This window comes from Crotalus tigris, unplaced genomic scaffold (assembly GCF_016545835.1).
Source record: "Crotalus tigris isolate CLP2741 ecotype Arizona unplaced genomic scaffold, ASM1654583v1 scf7180000018549.3470463, whole genome shotgun sequence".
NCBI classification, from domain to species: Eukaryota; Metazoa; Chordata; class Lepidosauria; order Squamata; family Viperidae; genus Crotalus; species Crotalus tigris.
Genome location: NW_024097072.1, coordinates 952,652 through 976,016, shown reverse-complemented (window position 1 = coordinate 976,016; position 23,365 = coordinate 952,652). Strand labels below are relative to the sequence as shown.

The window sequence follows — 23,365 nt, the reverse complement described above, 5'->3', positions numbered from 1 at the left end:
ATCACTAGTATAAAATCCGGAAGTGATATCCAAATAAAAAACATAATTAAATGTAGTCTCCTCTTTGAATAGAACAATCAATTTAACCATTTCTGCTTCATCTTCCTTGCTGTGGAAATAATATATATTTCTATTTGCACTTAATAATCTTTATAAACTATCACCATTTATATTAACAAGATTCATGTATTCTTTCAGAGTCTTTAACCATAAAAGGAAAAAAATACTTTTTTTCATCCATTTTAGAAATAGAAATATTTCTAAATATTTTAGAAATAGAAATATTCCTAAAATAAGAACATTCTAATAGATTAAAAAAACCTTCCTCTTAACATACATACTTTGAAGTTCATTTTCAGACCAATAAAATTCCAACTAATTCCAATTAATTCATTAAATTTAGATCACTCCCCCCAAGTTGCCCTCATAGAATAATTCTGTCAGGTTTTGGGCAGGACATTTTTTGAGGGAGAGTTGCCTGGAATCCTGAAAGGTGAGGGGAACATTTTATCTCAGACAAGGTTAGAAATTGAGGAGTTAGACTTTTCAGTTAGAATAGCCCTTGAGTTTCAGCTGAGGGGCGAAGAGGTGGAAAAGATGGAGGCGAGTTGACCAATGCGAGTGGGCAAGCCAGTGACTAAAGGGGCATCAGACATCTCAGTGGACCGTTGAGGTGGCCTGAGTTGGGCTATCAGTGGGATATCTTGACTCCAGAAGCTGTGGGTGCTCCATCTCTGGAGGTTTTCAAGAAAAGACTGGATATTCATTTGTCCAGTTATAAAGTCTCCTGCCTTGGCAGTGGGTTGGACTAGAAGATCTCCAAGGTCCCTTCCAATCCTATGAATCTATTAAAATGCTAAGTGCTGACTCCAAATAAAGATTGTCTGAATTCAAAAAGGTGCAAATTCCCCAATTTCAGATTCCTACATTTTCTATGTTTTAAATAAGCTATTTGTTTAAGTAAGCTTTCCATTGTACTGAAAAACTCAAGAGGGCATTAAAAGTCATCGGTTATAAAGATTTAGATTTTTAAAAAGTGAACTGTATTTTTTTTTTAAAAGATGTTTATCTGTAAAACAATCCTGACATCTACTGCTCACGAGTTTCAACTGCATTCTTAAACACAATAACACATGATTTGCTTTCCATATGTCAGTAACAATGTTTGATAGTTATTCCCTCATATTAGGCAAGACGATTTTGTGAACAACAGAGCTAAATGAAGTCTAACAGATATGTGGATTTTGGCAATGTAAACACAGTAAAGGTTGCATTTCTGGTGCCAGCTCTTCTTTAAAGACTTTGTACTGATGACATGCCGGGTAAAATTCAAGAGTATTTGGCTATGGTCAAGGAATTAAAATCAGATTGATTCAATAATAACAACTTAAGATAAGACTCAGAATGACCAGGACATTTAATAAAGAATAGAAATAATAATTCTTGGCAAATATCTGCATAGAGAAGGCAATGGAGTGAATAACAGTGCAGAATAACATGGAGCTGGAAGCTGAAACATATGATGAATAGTGGCAGGAACTAGTCTTAACAAAAAGGACTACGGGTGATATAATAACAGTTTTTCAATATTTAAGGAGCTGTCACAACAAAGAGGGGAACAACCTATTCCCCAAAGCATCTGAGGGCAAGACAAGAAGTTATTAAAGAGATATCTCACCTAGAACTAAGAAGAAGTTTCCTGACAGTGAGAACAATTAACCAGTGGAAAGGGTTGCCTTAGGAAATTGTGGCTGCTTTATAACTGGAAGCTTTGAAGAAAAGATTAGACAGCCATTTCTCTGGAATGGTGTGGGGTTTTCTACATGAGCAGGAGTTTGGACTAGAAGACCTTGAGAGGTCCCTTCCAACTGTATTATTCTGTCATCCTGATATTATTTTGTTATTCTGTTATGTTCAATCATTTCACAGTCTCTGCTCAAAGGGGATTTTTTTTAAAATATTTTCTTTCAGTAATGCCTGTTGGGAAGGCATTGAATCTGGTTAAAGATAAAGCTCTTCTGAATTTTAGAATCTTTAAATGGCTAAAACATCTAGATCAGTGGTTCTCAACCTGTGGGTCGGGACCCCATTTGGGGTCGAACGACCATTTCACGGGGGTCGCCAAACAACGCAGTCCGCCACTTTTTCCCTCTTTTCCTTAGCTACATACTTTTATTCTATTGGCTTTTCAAAGCCAATAGAATAGACTCTCTTGAATAGAGTCTAATTCTATTGGCTTTCAAAAGCCATTAGGAATTGTCCAGGCTGTCTCTGCCCTGCTGAGCCCGCCAAAAGTCCCATTCTGCAAACGGTGCTGCACCAGTTGAGTAGTCCTCGACTTACGACTGGTTGAGTAGTCCTTGACTTACGACCGGTTGGGGGTCGCGGCATTAAAAAGGTTGAGAACCACTGATCTAGACGGTTGGAGAAGGTGTGCAGAGTAGGTGTTTCTGGGTAGAATTGAAAAGTCTGCTTGCCTCTTCCTGCACCACTTTCTAGCACGGTGCACAATCTGAAACCTACTTATCTTCTTTGCCCGTAACATCACCCCTGATATACAAAGGGGACATGGGCTTTGAAGCTCCTCTAGAGAGAGACCTGGTTTAGCTCCCTATTGCCTCTAATTGCTCTTCTTGATTTCAAACAAAGTCTTTCTTAATTCTGCAGATGTCTTGGATCAAACCAAAATAACCTGAATGAAAGAAACTGATATTCTTTGCTTTAACTATAACAACTAAAAGAGCAGTAATGATATTTTCACTCTTAATAAAATAAATGATAAGGCACTATCTTACTTCAAACCATCGCATGCACTGATGCTTGCAGTTGAGTCAGCATCATTCTGGGTGTCCATGATAATAGCAGTGATCCTGTATGGAGGCAAGTGGACTACACTGGTTAAAGATTGTTTGCAGTGTGATTTGATGAGCAGAAGTATAGATCCAATGTATTCCACCACATCAATGAAATAAAGAGTAAGACAGCAACTAGTCCAGAATGATTGAGCGGGACAGAAAACCTGCTTAGTATTGATTGTTCAAAATGATAACCAACAAAGAAATAAAAAATGATCTGTTCAAATAACAAGCTCTTTTCTCCACCAACCTTGTCTTCTTGGGGTCATAATTCTTTAAAAAAAGGCTTAAAAACTCTCTCTTCTATATCATTTGGACTGAAAAAGCCATTACCCCTATGTTCACATAGTTTACTATTTGTCAGGCTCAAGAAACCAGGAGGCAGGATAGTTTATTCCGCACAATCTATTTATAAGAATTTGATCTACTAATGGTCAGTGCAAACTGGCACCAGGTAAGAGCAAATGGACTTCAAAGGGAGGCTCAACTTGCTTTGCCTACATCTAAAAACCAATGAGAAAATGGCCAAGTTTCAGCATTTGAGATTTAATTAGTTGAAGGTAAGGTGATTAAGAGTCGATATTAGAGGAGATGGCTTTCTTAGAGTCTCATCCCTCCATTTTGACTTCTCTTTTGGAGTAGGAAAAGCTCCTCAGATAGAATCACTAAAAATTGCTTACTTGGCCCCTGGTTCTCTTAATACTCTCTTCAAATCCATAATTCAAAAGAATCTACTTTTAATTTTCTTCAGTTCCAGATTTTACCGCCATCTATTAAATCCCATTTCACCACTTCCAGAGTTGTGGGTGCTCCTTCTGACCCAGATCAGTGAGTAAGAGTAACTCACTTGTTCAGTTAAAGCTTCCGCATGCAATGTTTTGTAACAAAAATGCTTTTTAAAAACACATTTTTCATCTTTTCCTAGCATTTGCCTTTCCCTCGTCTTCAAAAATCTTACAAAAACTTCAAGTGTGTTTTACCATTTGCAGCTTAGGAAGACGTTATTCCTTTAGTGCTGAATCAAATTGCCTCATTCTTAACATAGTAAGCTTTAAGGTGAAGAAATGTGAAGGCTAGCATTAATATATTTGATAATATATCTTAGGGTGTGGAGTTATTTTATATATTTCCAAGACTATGTTTTTACCATTTCTTTGCTCGTATTTATTTCTTTGCTCATATTTATGTAGTGTATATTGGAGGTGGTGACCCTTTGAGAGCTGCATGCAATGAAATTACATTTTAATGTATGCCAACTAGTGTACATTCAAAGTGATAATAAAGTTATTAAAGTTATTCTTTTCTCTTGTAGCTCAAGTCATTGCAAAGGAGGAGACAGATTCTTCTTTTTTATATCTCTAAAATAGCTACAATTTGAGATAGGTTGGACTAAGAGAGCAACCAGCTAAAAGTGATTCATGGTTGGGGATAAGCTGAAAGTTGGATCACCCCGATCTAAGCACAACATCTTAGTTGCTATGCTATACTGCCTCCTCTCAATGGCAACTGCCTGGCAATCCTTACATATACCACATGGATAGAGAACTTTCTCTTCTGAAGACCACATGGCTTGCTGGTTTGGAAGTTGGAAGCTACAGAGGTTGGTCTCATGTTCATAAGGGTACCTTTGCTCAGCTTCATATATGCAAAAGTCATATTGGCATAAACCTTAGTTTCTCTCTTGTCATCTCTCCACCAAACTTGAAAAGTAGCAATGATAAGTCTTCCTCCAGTTTCCCAATCATCCCTTGAATAGCATGGGTTTCTTATTGCCATAGCCACTCAGAAACTGATGATGTATTCTCAGTTTTGCCATTAATCAGCTGAATAGCAAAAATCAAATTACCTGATTGCTGTCCATTAATAGTAGAAAGAATCTCATGACCGGTTTCCTACTGATCAGCTGATCCTACAAGTCTTGGTTTGGTAAACTGCTGTCCTTAAACCACTCAAATTTTGCAAGGAAAAAAAATATGAATTACACCCATAAGCAGGTTGGCAGCCAGTGAAGCTCACGTAACAGAGGTGTTACATGTGCCACCCAAGGACTCTCCAAAATTATTGATGCCACTGCATTTCTGGACCAAGTGTAGCTTCTCCAAAGTCTTCAAGAATAACCCCACGAAGAGCATGGAATACGGACAATAGTTGGCAACAGGTTGCTTGCTAGTTCCAAAGATAAGAAGGGTTCCCATGAATTTAGAATTCAAAGCAAAGAACATACTTTTTTTTAAAAAAAAAAAAAATCTGAAATCTGAAGATCTATCTGAAGAATACTAACTTTTGAAATAAAAATTATTGAAATAAAAACACTAGTATCTTGAAATGAGTTTGGTGATGCTGTAAAGTTTAGGATTATTTTTTGAACAGAAGCTGTGACATTAGATAAAACTGTAAGATGCCATCCAATGCCAGAGTGGAAAAATCCCTCACCTTGTATAGAAGTCAGCAGTGCAATATCAATAAGGGTTTTAGTGTCTTCATTTTGTCAAAGAGTTTCCTTTGCAGTAATGTTAGGGTGTATGTTTTTTATTCTTTCCTAATCCCTACCATGAGAAAGTCTAAATGTCAGAGTGTATATTTATTATTAAAATTTCTTGACACGGATGTGATTTACTGTGCTCGATTTTTTACTTGTTTTTCAAGGATTAGGACCATCTCCTTTACTGAAACTCTTAATTCTTTCAAAGCTACTGATGAGATCAAAAGATCATTATGACAAACAGAATGGAGATTTGATATGTGATGCCATAATAAGGAAGGCCAGTGAAATGCCATCACAAGGCATGTGAAAGTTTTCTACACGCAAAATGGAAAGTGTCAGGTGAGGCCATATGGACAAGGCCATTCATAAGGCTGAAGAGCTAAGAGCTCTTCTCTTCTTCCTACACTGTCATTTGAGCCACTGCTGTAAATGAAGGTTGTCTTCTCTTTTGAAATAAGTGGGCAACATGGGAGGTAGACAACCTCAAAGTTCAGAAATGAATGTTTTTGAGACAGTAACACAAATAATCGCCAAACACCAATGAATTTATTTCAAAAGAAGTAGATTTTGAAGAAATAGGTCTGAAAACAGTATTTTTACATTTCTGAGTATCACTCTTTGCAGACCTCTTAGGAACAAAAGGATATATAATTAAGAACATACACTGGATTGGACCTCTGGCCCATATAATCCAGCACTCTTATTCTCATTATAATCAACCAATGACACAAGAAACCATTTGGAGAGAGTTGGAGAGAGTTTCCCCCTTCAAATCCCTGGGAGTGTATTTCTGTGAAGATCTTACCTGGAAAATTAATACAGCCCAGGTGGCCAGAAAGACCCAACAGAGACTCCATTTCCTCAGAGTCTTGCGGAAGAACAGGGTAGAATGACGACTCATGACCGTCTTCTACCAGTCTACTGTCGAAAGCATTCTCACATACTGTATTGTGGTTTGGTATGCTGGCTTGACAGCCGTGGACAGGAAGGTATTACAGAGGGTGGTGAGCACAGCACAAAACATCGTGGGCTGTTCCCTGACACCACTGGATGACATCGCCAGGGCCCGTTGCCTTGGTAGAGTGAGGAAAATTCTCAGGGATGACTCTCACCCTGGTCGGGTAGGAGATACAGAAACATAGCCAGCCGTAACAACAGGCTGAAGAACAGCTTCTATCCATGGGCTGTCAGGCTCTTGAATGGGACATAATAATTTCATGCATGACAGACCCATGAGGCTGGTGTGCTGTGCAATTAGCTCACAGGGTGTAATAAATCGGGGGTTTGTAGTCACTGTGAGTTGTGGTGGTGGGGGGGCATAGAGGGAGGCTTAACCAATCTCACTGTATACATGTTATACTTTGATAATAAAGGTTCATTCATTCATTCATTTGATCTCCTAGCAGACAGCTTTCAGACATAGTCCTTCTGCCTTCAAGGCTAACAACCTTTGAACTCCATGACATCCATGAATTAGTCCAACTCTTTTCTGAAAAAAAAAAAAGGTATTGGGAGCGCTGTGTGTCTAGCCTATTGAAGAGAAGCGTTAAGGGAGACATGATAATTGTCTTCCAGTATCACAGAGCAGAAGAGAGATCCAATCTAGAAATAAGACACTAAGAACAATTAATCGATAGAATAGAATTGTCTGTGCTCCATCACTGGAGACTTTCAAAAATAGATTGGACAGGCATTTGACAGTCTCCTGCTTTGAGCAGGAGGTTGGGCTTGCTGACTTCCAAGGTCCATCCAGCTGTATGATTCTATGTTCTATGAAGCTAGTCAAGCTAGTAATCAGTGCCACCTTTCAAAGTGGCAAATTCAGAAATGAATTGTATATTCTGTAAAAAAAAAAAAAACTGATTTGTTTCTCTGTTTTAATTCTTCCAGGTTGGAATTTCATTGGGTGATTCTTCTTCTAAATAACCTCTCCAAATTCCTCACCCTGTTTATGGGCAAAAATCCTTCATGAGATGCCTCAATAGGTAAGGTTTTCTATGAATTAGAATTAGAATTAGACCTCCAAGGTCTCTTTTAACAGTATAATTCTATATTCTATGATTGCTCTCAGTTATTTGTGCCTGACAATAGGTCTATAATTATATAATGGGAACTGTACATTGTGGACAATACTGATATTCAGAGATCTCCAGGGACAGGTCATGGTTCCAAAGACTTTAATCTGGCCCTTCTTTCTTTGATGCCTACTTTCCAAGAAAAATAAGAGTTTAATCATAGTGCAACAATGCTATAAGTGTATTAAATATGACTTCTGCCAGTTATGGAATATTTACATGAATATTTAAATGGCAAGGAGCCACTTCTCAAGTACAGTAAAGTATCATCCTCTTGTCCAGGTGGGAAATCACAGAAGCTTTTAGCTTTTTACTGACAGCTTGTAAGTGACAAATGAAGCCTTGTTTTCCTTTCTTGTCTGTTGGTGCTGTGACTCTGGGGGGCTTTTGGTCAGCAACCTGCAAAGTCAGTATCCACATAAACACTGAGTCCAAGATACCCATGTTTAAGTCTCCAATTACCTTGCACCTCACTGGCTGACTTTGGACAATTACTTTTCTCAGCCTAGCCTAACTCACAAGATTGGGAATGCGCATAGAAAATGAGAGGTGATCCATATATACTACCTTAAGGTCCCTGGAGAAAAGGTGGTAGATAAATATAATAACAGAGATTCTCAATTGCAGCACTTTTCTTAAATTATATTGATGATTTTTTGGTTTATGTTTCTTGTCTTTGACCAAGACAATATCATTTGATTTAGTTCCTACTAATTACTAGCCTAAGACAAAGGACCAGGAAATAAAAGATAAAAGTCACAAGTAAGTAGGGGGAAAAAAGGAAAAGTATAATTAAATAAAATATTAAATACTATGGTGTACTGTACATACTATAGAATAGTAGTTGGCTGTGGTCAAGGAAATAAAATCAGACTGATCTGATAATAACATCTTGAGCTAAAACAAATCAGAATGACCAGGATATTTAATAAATAGAAATACAGTGGATATAAAAAGTCTACACACGCCTATTAAAATGCCAGGTTTTTCAGATGTAAAAAAAATCAATCCAATGTAAATCACTTCAGAATTTTTTCCACCTTTAATATCACACGTAAACTGTACAATTTACTATTTGAAAAACAATTAATTTTGTACATTTTAACTCCTATACCATGTGGTGATATATATTTTATTTGTATGTATATGTATGCATTTTTTTCATTTCCTCTGATGAAAACTAAAATTTGTCCTTTTTTCTTTAAAAAATGGTGATAACAGAATTTCTGCTGTTTGGGAGGCTAAAATATGCAGATTAAATAGAGGTGTCAGTGAGTGAATTGTATCAGGAACATTAATGTTTTCTGGTATCATTTTTCTTACGCTTTAAACTACACAATAAGTGGAGTTCTCTGGACAGTTTGGAAATTAAACACTGAAAATATAGGAAAATAAAACAAGGACAGTAAAACAAAAAAGGGTGTGTAGCACAAATCTTCAGGTATCTGAAATCGGAAAATGGAATTGAGACTGCATTGGATAACAAATCTTCCTTTTTTCCCCCTTTCTATATCTTTTATCTCTCCCAAACGTTACTCTTTACTTTAGAAGATTGCAAAATATGAACAGAGCACCAGAATACACAATATTTTCACATAGCCCTTGCACACCAAATGCAAGATAGACTTCTCCTTTGAAAGTATTTCTAAGATAAATTTCCTTTCACACATTTGAATAAAAAACAGCTAGAAAAAAAGTCTCAGCAATTTCTTTGACTAACGTGAATGAATTCCCTCACAGAAGTTACATATATAGCTTTTCTTTTCATAGTGGAATAGAAGAAAAAATAGATAATGATGATTTTAACAAATGAAGCAGCATATGGAGGAAGAGAACAGATGGGGAATCCTAACATTTAGCATTCCCCAGAATCTGGAAGAAGAGACGGGGAAAAAATTATTAGGATTGAGTTAAAGAAAGAATTGGAAATAAACTTAGAAAAAGGAATGTGTCAGATATAAGTGTCAGAAATCTATTCTTCACATATTGTGGTGAACAACTAAAAATAATTTATGGAGAATTGTCTTATGGAGAATTGTCTTATGGAGAATTGTCTTATGGAGTAATTATTTTATCATTATTATTAATCAGTCAATAGGCTTTCTTACAGTAATTGAGCAATACATAAAAATAAAAATATTCTAGCTATGGCAAATAAAGTGTTAATTAAATTAAATATTATAATCATTAAATGGATGTAATCAAAGAACAACATATTTTACAAGCAGTAAAGTAAAATGGGACCACATTCACATAAAAGAAAATACATTGGTCAGACAATAATAATTTAGAAAGAATTAATCTGAGTCTCCTGGAAATGAACAATAATTATTACAAGGGACATATATGTGATGATCTAGAAGTTGCCTTGTCTACTGACTTCTGAACGATGATCTGTTCTTCAGAATTAAAATATAGAGATATAGAGAGACAAATTAATGGGGGACAGGTTGAGGTTGTTTAGCTGAGTAGCAGCTATGAAGAATGACCTCAAACCTGGAATTCTGGAGTTTTTAATCTCTTCTTTCTTTGATTATTCTAAAACACAACCAAGTTCTCACATCAACAAAGGTCATTGGATAAGTTATTATTAAGAAGGCAATGAGTGGGAAAGCTTTTCCTCATTTTTCCTATCACGATAGAAGAATTAAGAGATTCTAGATCAGACTTGCATCAAATTAAGATTTTTTTAAAAAAACCATAAAAGCAGGCATATATTTGCAGAGGCATGCATATATAGTAATACTAGTTTATCATATATCCTCCCCCCCCAAACAGAAAAGATTAAATTCAGCACAAGATGTTGCTTGAGGTTTCTTTTATATCTCTTCTCCTTTTTATATCTCTTGCAATTTTAATTAGTTTGGTGTCATCGCAAGACAGGACTGCTGGTGATGGTAAGGGCAGAAGTTCTGAAAGAAAACAAACTGGCCACCAGAGATAGTTTCCAAGGCTCACATACCTTCTTGTTTCTAAATGAAGAGAACGTTCTTCCCTTTTGTCTGTGGTCCATCTTATAGTTCCCATTCAAAAGCCCTTAGATTAAAGAATGCATTCTTAGATGTCTTCTAGTCCATGCAGGAGACCTTATATCATTTTGGAGAGAATGGTTGTCCAATCTCTTCTCAAAAACCTCCAGTGCTATAGCAGCTACAGACACTGATGAATATTCTCACTTTGAAAGCATGTCATGGCAGCTGAAATTTACACCACCAATGCATAAATCTTTTGTTTCAGAAAATGGAGGGGCTTGTGGAAGTGTTTTACAAAGGCTCCCAGGGTCTCTTAAAAACGGAGTGATCTTTTATGGCATAAAGGTTTTATATTCCTGTAATGAAATCAGAGATCTTTTGACATGGATTCAGTCTTTCCCACAATAACATCATTTTTCAATACATTTTTCATTCAGCTTCTTCATTAGCAACTAGTGCTAAATACTAGCAATATTGAAAGGATGCTAGATTGTTCAAAAGTGCCTCTTACTCACTTATTACAAAAAGTATATCTCCTTGGCATTTAAAATCCCATGCACAAGAGCACCTAAATTTAATTGTATTAACATGCAGGCCAGGGAGAGATCTGCTGTGACCAATTAATCCCCTCCTTTGGGCTTTTACTTTGGGGGATGTCTTCAAAGAACCCTTCCAGATATGACTGTTGATACTAAGCCAGCTGGAAACCTGCCCTCCAGTAGTATTGTTACAACTTAGAATTGTGCAAATCCTTTAGCAAACACCTTCTCATATAAGGGCATGAATGAAGCTGAAGGACTCAACTTGCTTCTCATAGTCAATGGGAGAAGAGCTCAGGTTGGCTTGAAAGCAGAAAGAGATTGCCTGTCTGCCAGTCAAATCCAGCCTCCAAAATGCTCCAAGTTCTCTTGGTCATTATATGCTTAGCAGTTTTTCCATATCAAGGTAAGATGTTCTCTTTGGTTTCCTTGTTCAGATTCTTACTGCTAAAAGACTATTGCATTCAACAGATTACTGTTTTTTCTTTGTATGATTCACCAAAATTTTCTCCACTTCAATTTCTACAGACTTAGGAAAAGAATGTTCCTAAAGATTGCATTTGTTAGGAATTTACATAGATTGCTTTTTTGTGTATTTGCTTAAATTTTGTCAATCAGCACTCCAGAAGATGGTAGAGGACAGGAAGGCCTGGAGGAACATTGTCCATGGGGTTGCGATGGGGCGGACACGACTTCGCAACTAATAACAACAAAAGTCATGTAGTTAGCTTGGTTTGCATAACAAGCTATCTTTGCCTAAGTTTGATTAATTGAATTATGTGAATCAGACTATTGTGATTTAAAGTTTCTCCTGTTATCCTTATCACTCAGTGCACAAACATGCACATTGGTTGAGATGTATTTATTTATTATTCTGATTATTCAAGCTTCAAAATTTCTTTTACACCTGCCAAAAGAAATGTCTCCAGTCTTCAACATCATTCAGCAAATTGTATACCCAAAGAAAATCTGTATTTCTGTGCTGTGTTCCACTAGAAAAAAGATTCCATTCTTCATCGCTGAATAACAAATTGCGTTGTAGATGTGAAAATGGTAGAATAACATAGAGAAGTGACTCTCTCTCTCTCTCCTCTCTCTCTCTCTTTCTTTCTTTCTTTCTTTCTTTCTTTCTTTCTTTCTTTCTTTCTTTCTTTCTTTCTTTCTTTCTTTCTTTCTTTCTCTCATGAAGGGAGCTCTACAATCCTAAAATCCAGGAAGGTTAAAGATTATGAAATAGTGTATCCACAAAAAGTCCTTCCATTGTCCAAAGGAGGAGTTCAGCAGCCTGAACAAAAGGTAAGGTTTTTTTTTCATTTCATCAACTTATTTACTAATGAATCTGACCCTGAGTTTTGCTCGAGATTCAAATGAAGCAAAGTAAGAATTAAACTCTGCTACGTTCAAAATTTTGCTAAGGACAAATTTACATGAAATTCCTGCTGTTTTTATTGTCCAGCCCTTAGGGACCTTAAAACTTTAAATAACATCTGCACAGATGGATTAATATAGAGAGCTGGAAATAAATATGACATAAGATAAGTCTCATAAAACTGCACAATTCCAAAAGTCTATTTCACAATTTATATGGTTGCCCAGTTCACACATAATCGAGGAGACTTAGAACATTAATATTTCCTAATGTTAATAGGTTACTATAACTAATAAAATCTTTGGAAATGTTCAGTCATAAAGGGAGGAGGTATCAATTAGGGAAATAGTCTTGCATCTTTGTAGAGTTGCAAAAGATCCAGGACTTACACCCCACACCCTGAAATCCCATGGAATCGTACCTATCTGTTCCAAGAGAAGGCAAGCACTTTAGGGAGATTCCTGTAATCTAAGCAGAATACAATAAAGTAGTTAGTTTGAACTGCACACATATGAATCTGGTCACTTGCACCTGACATAAAGTTAATATTTAATTTAAGAAGATTTTACAGTGTCTTTTAAGCACCAGATAAAACACTCCACATCTGATAAATGAATTGGCTGTGGCTTTTCATTTGAAACAGGTGTAGAGTTAAGAGGGAAGACATTTAAAAAAAAATAAAAATAAACACTGAACTCTTTGTATTTCAGACCAAGTATGAAGATACCATGAAATATGAATTTAAAGTAAATGGAGAGCCAGTGGTCCTTCACCTAGAAAAGAATAAGTATGTTAACTCAGAAGTTTTCTTAACTTTACTAGGACAATGTGGAAAATGTATATTCTTGGGCATAATTCTACAAAAATAATAAATATATATTGCCTTTATTATTAAGTATAAGATACAAAGAAACTGCCCTATGTGTGTTTGTGTGTATGTGTTATTTTATCTTATATTATTGGAGATAATGTATGTTAAATTAGATTATGTGTACCTTAGAAATTCTAGTGCTCCAATTTTCTACTTTTTAAATATAAAGGCTTTGTAGAACTTCAAGGATAGCATCTGGATGACCATGTTTTGACTTGGAAGCAAAGCAGGGCTAGAAGTGGGAGACTAGCAAGGAATACCAGGGCTATGCCTAGTCTGGAAACAAAGGAGGCAATGCCAAGAGAACAGCATGGATGTAACACCAGGAGTAGAAAATGACCCAGTATTATTGTTTTGGAACTTCAAGAGAGTTGCTTCTAAATGAAGGTTCAAGGCATCTTTTCCCTTGAGGTTGCTTCATAAAGAACTACACTGCTCTCCTTTGTAGACTTAGCAGCTTCATCTGATTGTTGCATATATCAGAAGAATCAAAGGAAAGGCAATACAAAATGTCTTTTCCTAGTAAATCTTGCCACTTTCGAGCCTTGATGGAGAGAATTGCATAGCTTCCTTGGTAAAAACCTCTTTGCTAACGTGAATCCAGAATGTTCTGTCTTCCTCTTAAAATTGAAATGCCTGTTCCTTTCCTTTGATACTGAGCAAAATCCTTAAAATGCCATTAAACAATAGTTGTAGACTTGTTATGCAATCATCTCTGTTCCTACTTAATTCCTGGCTAAATAATGTCTTCTTTGCGTTCTTTCCAGAAGACTTTTTTCGAAAGATTACACTGAGACCCATTATTCCCCTGATGGCAGAGAAATTACGACAAGCCCTCCAGTTGAGGTAATATCCATCTTACTTTTGTGAAATAAATTGAGAAGAATATTTGTGCACAATATTCCAAATATGCATATACCAAACCTGGCTATTCAAACAAGAAGGACTGTATATGTATGAATTATCTTATATTGAGCAGGTAATGTATGGAATCGTTAAAATTTATTCTGTTCCACTTTATGAATTAATAGGGCAATATTTCAATCGACCAGTTATTTCCTACTGGTTAATAGCAAACATTTTGGGGAGTGATTCCCAGAAATAGGTTTATTATTAGAACATCAGGTTTATAGGATCTACTCTGCTTTTTAAACCAGATTACTGTGATACCTGCAAAATCATTTGTTTGGAACACCAAAAGTGAAAAGAATTCACTTTGCTTCTACAGAATACAGAAATCCATTCTATGTTCCCCATAGTTAAAAGGATCAGAACCTGTTACAATGCCACAGCACTAACATGCTTCCTTAGGCCCTTGGCCCCCTCCCCACAAAGTGATCTAAAAGTGCATCCTCTGTCTCCAAAAATTGCCTACTCCTGGATTAGCATCTTCCAAGGTCATACAAGCTGCTCCTACTTAATGTGTAGCAGAAATCTCTTGATTTTGGTGTCTACATGGGTCCTGCTTCAAGAAGATCTAGGAACCAAATTCAACACCAGTTGGAGTCTTACAGGTTATATAGGCATCTTATATCTGTGATGTGTTTCTGAAAGCTTTCATTGTGTGGGCTCAAGGAAATAATGATTCATTGTTAATGATTAGTAAATGTGGATTTCCCCCCCCTATGTTATAGTAAGATTTCAGAACATAGGACAATAAGCAAATCAGAGACTTTATTCAGCAAATCCTGTGTTGCCGTACTGGAGTTGACTTCCAAGAAGACAAAGATGTCTAGAGAAAAGGACTTCTAAAAATTGCTTTTTTTTTTCAAAAGGCAACTGAACTGTTTCTTTCTTGAGGAGGAAGAACAAAATGTTTCATTTCTCATCCAAGAAACTTCATCAGTTGTGATGAGAAATGCAATGTTTTGTTCTTCTTCCTCAGGGAAAAAGCAGTCCAGTTGCCTTTTGAAAAAAAACAAACCAGCACTTTTGAGACAACTATGACCTGGGTGACTGAGAATCTCCACAGACAAGAAAAGGGCTTGTAACTTCAACAGAACATTTTATTTTTTTTTGTGTTGATTGTCTTCCCAAAATTTCTTAGCTTTGTGCCATCAATGGGGCTCCCCCTGCAGTGTGACTTACTTTTTATAGAGACTTGTGTTTCTCCTACGTTCATTATGAACTATCAATACTACGCTGGTTTTCTGTCCCCCTCAATCAAGACATTCTGGACTAGTTGCTGTCTTACTCATTATTTCACTGATGTGGTGGAATACATTGGAACTGTACTTCTGCTCATCAAATCACACCACAAACAATCTTTAACCAGTGTTTGCCTTCTTGCCTCCATACAGGATCACTGCTATTATCATGGACAGATCCAGAATGATATTGACTCAATTGCAATCATCAGTGCATGTGATGGCTTGAAGTAAGATAGTGCCTTATCCTTTATTTATTTTATTAAAGGTGAAAATAGTATTACTGCTTTTGTAGTTGTTGTAGTTAAAGTATAGACAATAAGTTTCTTTCATTCAAATTACTTGGGTTTGATGCAAGACATCTGCAGATTTTATTTGAAATTAAGAAGAACTGCTGCTTAAGAGACAGGAGGGAGCTAAACCAGGTCTCTCTCTAGAGGAGCATCAAAGCCCGTGTCCCCTTTGTATATAGGAGGTGATGTTACGGGCAAAGAAGATAAGTACGTTTCAGATTGTGCACCTTGCTAGAAAGTGTACAGGAAGAGGCAAACAGATTTTCAGTTCTACCAGAAACACCTTCTTGAGCCATTCTGCACACTTTTTCTAACCAGCTAGATATCTTAGCCATATAAATATTCCAAATTTAGAAGGCCAGATTATCATTAGTCAGATTCAATGTCCTCCTGACAGCCGTCACTGAAAGAAGACACCAAAAGATTCTTTGAACAGAGACTGTATCCATGTGGTAGAGAAATAATTGAAATGATAGAAGGTAACATAACTTAAATGATGAAGTATAACAGCAGAATAACAGGATGACAGATTGGGTTGGAAGAGAACTTGAGGTCTTCTAGTCCAATTTCTTGCTCAAGTAAAAGACCCTGTACTATTCTGGACAAATGGCTGTCCAATCTCGTCTTAAAAACCTCCAGTGATGGAGCACCCACAATTCCCTAAGGCAAACCATTCCACTGGTTAATTGCTCTCACTTTCATAAAAAAAAATTCTTAGTTCTAGGTTTAACCTCTTTTTTGATAAGTTTCCATTCATTACTTGTCTTGGCCTTGGCCTCAGATGCTGTGGGTATATGTTGTCCTCCTCTTTTTTTTTTTTGACAGCCCCTTAAATATTGGAAAACTTATCATGTCAGCCTTAGTCCTTCTCTTCATTAGTACCCAATTCATGCAATCATTCATCATATGTTTCAGTCTCCAAGTCCCTGTTATTCGGCACTGTTATTCACTCCATTGCCTTCTCTATGCAGTTGCTTGACAAGAATTATTATTTCCAATCTTTATTAAATATCCTGGTGATTCTGATTCTTAAATTGTTATCATCAGATCAATCTGATTTTATTTCTTTGATCACAGCCAAATACTGTTCTAGAGTTTGTACAGTACATCACAGTATATCCTCTAATGTTTTTTAAATATTTTAGAACAATTATATTTTCCTTTTTTATCCTAATTGTGTGACTTTTGTGTATTATCTGTTGGTCTATGACCAAATAAAGACTGATTGATTAATTGTACAAGAGGATTCTGTCATTCTGTCTGTCTGTCTGTCTGTCTGTCTGTCTATCTGACATAAAGTATTTCACTCTTATGACAATAAAGTTTTATTATCTTTCAAACAAGTTTAGCCTTACACTTCCACAGCTAGAAACTTTCTCTGTTTTTTTTTTAAGCCCTGGGAAATATAGAGCATTGGATTCCAAGCCAAACTAGCTCCATACAAATATTGTACAGATATTTCATGTTTATCCTGAAAATGTGCAATCTCTTGTATATCTTATTGTATCTTTGAGAAGCATGAGAAAGAGATTTGAGTGCTGAGGAAAGAAAATTAAAATTTCAGTGAGTTTCAAGGAGGGATTCAAAACTACAACAGCTGTTGACTTCATTAGTTAAAAATTGGTTATCCACTGAAGGGCCTTCGGTGCTCTCTGAAAATAGTTGTTTTTTTGCAGACATCTCATTACCCAACCAGCTAACATCATCAGTGCAGTTCATACCTGAACTACAAATATTCTCTTCTATTAATTATCCATCTCGATTACCCTTTTCAAAAAGTGCCTATAATTGTTTTTACAGTGGGTATTTCAAGCATCAAGGTGAGATGTACCTTATTGAACCTTTGAAGCTTTCTGACAGTGAAGCCCATGGAGTCTTTAAATATGAAAGTCTGGAAAAAGAGGATGAGACTCCCCAAACTTGTGGAGTAACCCACTCTACTTGGAAAGCAGATGAGCCCATCAAAAAGATTGTTAAGACATTTGTTACTCCTGAAGAAGTAAGTCTCATATTAAACCCTCAAGTACATAACATGGTTTGAGAACAGGGATATATTTATTTGTTTCTAAATGGTAAAGTAAAAGAGAAATTCTCTGGGATTGCTTAGATAAAAATCATAGAAGAGGAACCCCCATTTCTAAAATTCTATTTCAGCCATGCTGTAAAAGAAAATATGGAGACTCACTGAACAGAAAATATATGTTCCAGGTTTATATAGTTTTCTATAGTCACACAAACTTAGTTTGGAGATTTGATTCAAAATGGTTTCAACTGAATCACCAAATCATCTCAACTTTCTGAATTAGTCTAGAAAATTTAATCAAATGATCAATGCCTCTTTTATGCATGCATAGGGGACTTGAGATAGAGGGAGACTTGGTTTAAAATATTAAATCAAAGTGTTTTGAGATGTCTAATAAGACCTAATAAACATAATCATGACTCAATTTTCCAATATGATTTGAATCACCAGGTTGCATTGAAGCAAGGATTGAATCAAAACCGATCAATTTGGTCACAGATGACCCTCATACTCCCAATGTTTCCCTCCATTACTGGAGGCAGAAAAATTCAAAGACAAAACATTACATCCAAAATCATAGTTCCTCCTTCCTTTTGATGACAGAGGTTGAAACTGGCTGAAATATATACAGAAGTTCAAAACCTCAACTTTTTTTTGTTAAAATGTGATAGACTTAAACAAGAATTCTTATTACAATGGAATAACAAAATGCAGATGCAGACACCAAACTCTGCCGCTCGCTCACTGGCTTAATTTTTGTCTTCAGTGATTCTAATCATTGGACATTCTTTATCATCAGCAAGTTGTGGTTATATGTAGTGTTTTTAATTGGTACATTATTCTATTATCACCTTTTGAATGTTCTAGTCTCAATGTCAGGTCACAGTCTTTTCATTCAAACTGGATCTTGCACAGCAGAGTTAATAAAGTGGCTGTCAGAGAGCAAGGAGAGAAATTTTACTCTGGAATTGGCAATCTTGAGCCCAATATTGACTTCTTATGTAGTATGAATACATGTTTTTCCAGCATACAGAAAAAGAATAAGGGGAAGAAGCAAGTAATACACGCTCACACATTCTCTAGTCTAGGCATTAAAGTTTTAACAAGCTCTCTCTCTATACATATCTTCTTCAAAGACCAATATTTCTGAAACTTCAAGGAGTATAACAAGCAGTTTTCTGATTATTTGATCATGCAACATGCCTGTTGGCCTCAGGGAGCAACATGTCTAAACAGTCTTTTGTTTACTGTTCTGTTTAGGAAAAAGAATACTTGGAAACTCCAAAATATGTTGAGCTCTATGTAGTTGTGGACAATTTAATGGTAGGTATCTTGGATACTATTCCATTTTCTTTCTGCATTGAGCACACAATTTTGTTTCTGTCTTTTTTATGTGGACATTTTTGAAGGCATTACCAAACATAACATTCTAGTTGGATTGTATCTTAACATGTACATTAAAATATACTGTGATAATTTTTTTGATATTGAGCTCATCCAATATTTACAATGTGAAGAGACATTTAAAATTTAACTATACTCTAATTTGCACATTAGTTCTTCCTGGACTCTGTCTAAATTTTAATTACGCTTTATCCAGAAATGCCAAGATCAGGAAGTTGAATATGAAGAGCATAAATGAAAATTTGAAATTGACAAAAGAGTAAAAGAGAATCATCATACATTTCTTGTACTTGGTCAATTTTCTCCAACCAGGAGGAGAGCTGTCTGACTCAGCAGATTCACTGATTTTTTAAGTCTCTTCGTCTCCCTGACCTGCTCTTTTTCTCTCTCCTTCAATCCCTCCATCCTAAATTTTTTAATTTTTTTTTTGTCTTTTTTGTAGTTTAAGAAGTACAGCGGCAACATCACTGATGTAACGGCAAGAATATTTGATATAATCAACTATGTAAATTGGGTAAGAGGACATGTCAAAAATTATTTCACTTTTTGAATTTAAACATCTCCCTAGCCCAACTCAGATTTTCACTGTGTTTACACAACAAACTTAATCAAGTAAAGAGACTTAGGAGATGAATTTCTACAAGAATTTAACTTTTCCAGATTTAACTACAGCAAAGTTGGGCCATTTGGCCACCTTGTGATTCAGCGTATAAGGCTATCCCAGAAAATGGGTTAGTTGAGTAACTAGATTAATAAGACTCTTATGAGGATATAGCCACTGTGTTGGGAGGATGCAAGGCCAAATCTGTTGCAAGAATTCAACCAGTGCTACATCTCTGTAGCTGGATTTTTTCAGGGCTTTGGTTAATCTTCTGAACTTGGGCAGAGTAAGCCTATTCCAAACTAACTGATTATGAACATGATCCCTGAGAAGAAAGCAGGAGAGAGGAACCCAGTTTGAGTTGGATGTGGCACTTAGGAGGAGATCCACTCATATTGCACTGCTTCTGTCCTATTAGCCATGTTGACCATCTTCTATTGATGATCAGTTAGAATCAGGGAGACAACAGGAACATCAGTAGGTGAAATCATCCTTTAGTCCCCCTCCTCCTATTTTCTTGATTAAAGAAAATAATCACCTAGTTCTTATTTATCATTTTATTTATTTCTTCTGCTTAATAAATTATTAGTATTTCTCAAAATGGGGAGTTTTTGATGCTGCTTGAGCTTGGTGGTTACCTTGCAGATATTTTATTACTTGACTAAATATCTGCAAGCAAACCACCATCTCAGAGAGCACCAAGAACTCCACAGTTCAACCCTGGGCTGTAGAGATTCTCTTCTATTGATTCCCAAATCTATTCCAGGGCAATGTCACTTGCCTATTAGTCTTGAAATGAGCCTCAAGTTTACTTGTGTTTGAGTTTCTGATTGATTCCACATCCACTCCACAGTTTTGCAAAGCTTTGAATATTCACATCGTACTGATTGGCTCAGAAATTTGGTCTGATAAAGATAAGATTGCGATCAATGGATCATCGGAACCCGTCGTGAGGTCCTTTGCAGCCTGGAGAGAATCAGATCTGCTGAAGCGCAAAAAGAATGATAATGCTCAGTTACTCACGTATGTCTCATTGTGGGGAAAGGGAGTGGGGGTGGCTGGGAGTGGAGGGTTATGGGAATGTTAGTATTTGCTCAGAGCATCCACTCTGTCTTACATGTTATAAACCATGTGTGAACTTTGTGGTCCAAAGCAAACCATTTTTTTCTTAGCTTACAGCTACTTTTGAGAAGTCCTTGAATGAATGCAGGTCAAAAACTCAGCTTTATTTCATTTTACCTGGTTTTAAAATTGAAACGCAAATGAATATCCTGCCATAAATTTCCGAATTTTCCTCTTCTGTTAATGAAACATTCTCTTTTGGTGACAACTTTAATGTAGGTCTTAATGTCAAAACTTTAAAAGAGAGAGGGAGCTGCCAGAGGCTTCTGACAGCTTCCCATGTTTAATATTTACCAGTAACAAAATGATTTTCATGTTTTCCTGTTTATGGAAGCATCATTTTCTCCAAAAAGTAAAAATGAAGACTGCCAGGTCAATTGATATTCAAAAAGAATTATGCCTGTAATTTATGTGAAATTTTCAAATAAATTGGCAGAAATATCCAGACTATGTGAATAAATCTCTTAGAACAATGTTTATAGAAGCAGAGTGAGCTCAGCCTATACATTATAAAATTTATGAGTGGGAAATTGGCAGTTTTATTGGCTTAAATCTATAATATAGACTAGACTAGACTAGACTAGAACAGAACAGAACAGAACAGAATAGAATAGAATAGGAGTTGGAAGAGACCATGGAGGTCTTCTAGTCCAGCCCCCTGCTCATGCAGTAGAACTTATACCATTTCAGACAAGTGACTGTCCAGTCTTTTCTTAACAACCTCCAGTGATGGAGCACCCACGATCTCTGAAAACAAGCTGTTCCAATGGTTAATTGTCCTCACTGTTAGAAAGTTTTTCCTTAATTCCAGGTTGCTTCTCTCTTTGATCAATTTCCAAACATTGTTTCTTGTTCTACCTCCTGGTGCTTTGGAGAATAATTTGACCCCTTCCTCTTTATGGCAGCCCCTAAAATATAGGAATATTGGACACATAACAGTTGTGAGCAATTTTATAGGGTCTGTGTATAACAAATGCATGAAACATGTTAGGGCTAGATGGAGGGCAGATCGAAGGGAAAGAGAGAGTATAAAAAATACAAAAAAAAATCCCTTTTATTCTTCCCACAGCTATTGATTTGGCTTGTCACTAAACCAGCTTTTCCAATTTCAACTAGTCTTTAATAACACCGGAGTTATGTTGATAGAAGACATCTAATGACTAAAGAAACCTGAATTTGGGGTTGTAAATTAATTTAATGGACTGGATTCACACAACATGCTAATCCCTCTCCCCAGCCTAAGTCTAATACTAGCCAAACCTATGCCATTCTGAATACTGGCAAGAACTAAGGTCGGGCAAGGGGTTGCAAGAAGCTATGGAGATTCTTGTATGTCCCAAGGCTTTAGATTGTGCTTCCATCTTCTATAAATTGTATCCCCCTCATCTGCTTTCTTACAGGAGTATTCACTTCGATGGTGGAACCTTAGGAGTAGCTTTTATAAGTGGAATGTGCAATTCTCATCTATCTGCAGGAGCGATTCAGGTTGGTAGCAAGGACAAGTCTTACCTGTTTGCAGTCAGTGAAAACATATATATATAGTCATCACTTTATTACAAAAAAAGAGACTCTTCTAATTTTTGATCCACATCATTTTCATCCATATTTATTTATGAATTTGACCTCTCCAGGTCTTTCCTCAATTGATGGCATTTTGGCACAATGCATTCTGGACATGTCATAGAACAAGATATTTTTAGTGCTTTGACGTATGTAGCAGAAGATGAAAATACAATTCTTTTGGATTAGGAGGACTCAAGGGAAAACTGCCATAATTGGCAAATGAGCAGGTCAAGTCCTGTTGCATATTTGCAAACAATGCTTCTAAACAATATTCTTAGTAACCCTAATGACAGACATGAATCATCCTTCTTTCATTCCAAGAAATTTACGATCTAGATTTATATGGCTGAATTCATATACAGTGAGAAAATGGGAAAATATTAAATCTACTTTTTAAAAAACTTCCAATATTTGAACAACCTATCAGAAAAACACATTAGTTAAGAAGGTGCTAATGATATTTACTGTGAAACTTGGCTTTGTTCGCTTAGAATAGAGTGGAGCCACATGGAGGTTATAAAGTTTTGTTCCTTAACAAGCAGAATTAGGATCTTGACAGTATGGGGTAACCATAAACTTGTTTGCTTAAGAAAGTCATTTTTATTCAGAAGGACCAACTCACTCATAAATCTATTCAGCATTTCATCCTTCAATATTCTGAAAATGCTAGCTTGTAGCAAAGCCACTGAGTAGTTTTTGGACCGAAGCCCATAAGTTTTAGTAACTAAAGAAATGCAGTCAGACAGATGGATGCAGAGGTTTTGATTATCTCCTGTGCTGTAGATTCAGGGCTTTAAAGTTTTTTTTTTTGAATGCAAGTATTTGTGTATCTTCAGGAAACATGGTGCACATACATGCATTCAGAAGAACTGGAAGAATGTTGAGATGGTACAAGTAATCCTCAAGTTACATCTGGTCAATTAGCGACTGTTCAAAGTTACTATGGACCCCCTGACATCATGTGACTGCATTTTGAGCCCTTGGCAATCAGCCTAAATGTAAGGCCATTTACAATGCCCTGGGATCACGTGACTGTAATTTATGAG

The 23,365-nt window shown here is 36.3% G+C and overlaps 1 protein-coding gene across 1 annotated transcript in view; it reads left to right on the top strand.

Moving 5' to 3' along the window:
* Positions 1–11,171: 11,171 nt before the first annotated feature.
* LOC120312892 (zinc metalloproteinase-disintegrin-like NaMP) overlaps positions 11,172–23,365 on the top strand; it is a 23,500-nt gene continuing 11,306 nt past the window's right edge. Inside the window, 11 exon segments of the mRNA XM_039354198.1 lie at positions 11,172–11,188; positions 11,190–11,332; positions 12,116–12,222; positions 13,006–13,082; positions 13,934–14,012; positions 15,467–15,543; positions 17,407–17,605; positions 18,890–18,952; positions 19,476–19,547; positions 20,488–20,657; positions 22,157–22,241. Of these exon segments, the coding sequence (XP_039210132.1) occupies positions 11,172–11,188; positions 11,190–11,332; positions 12,116–12,222; positions 13,006–13,082; positions 13,934–14,012; positions 15,467–15,543; positions 17,407–17,605; positions 18,890–18,952; positions 19,476–19,547; positions 20,488–20,657; positions 22,157–22,241 (1,089 nt within the window).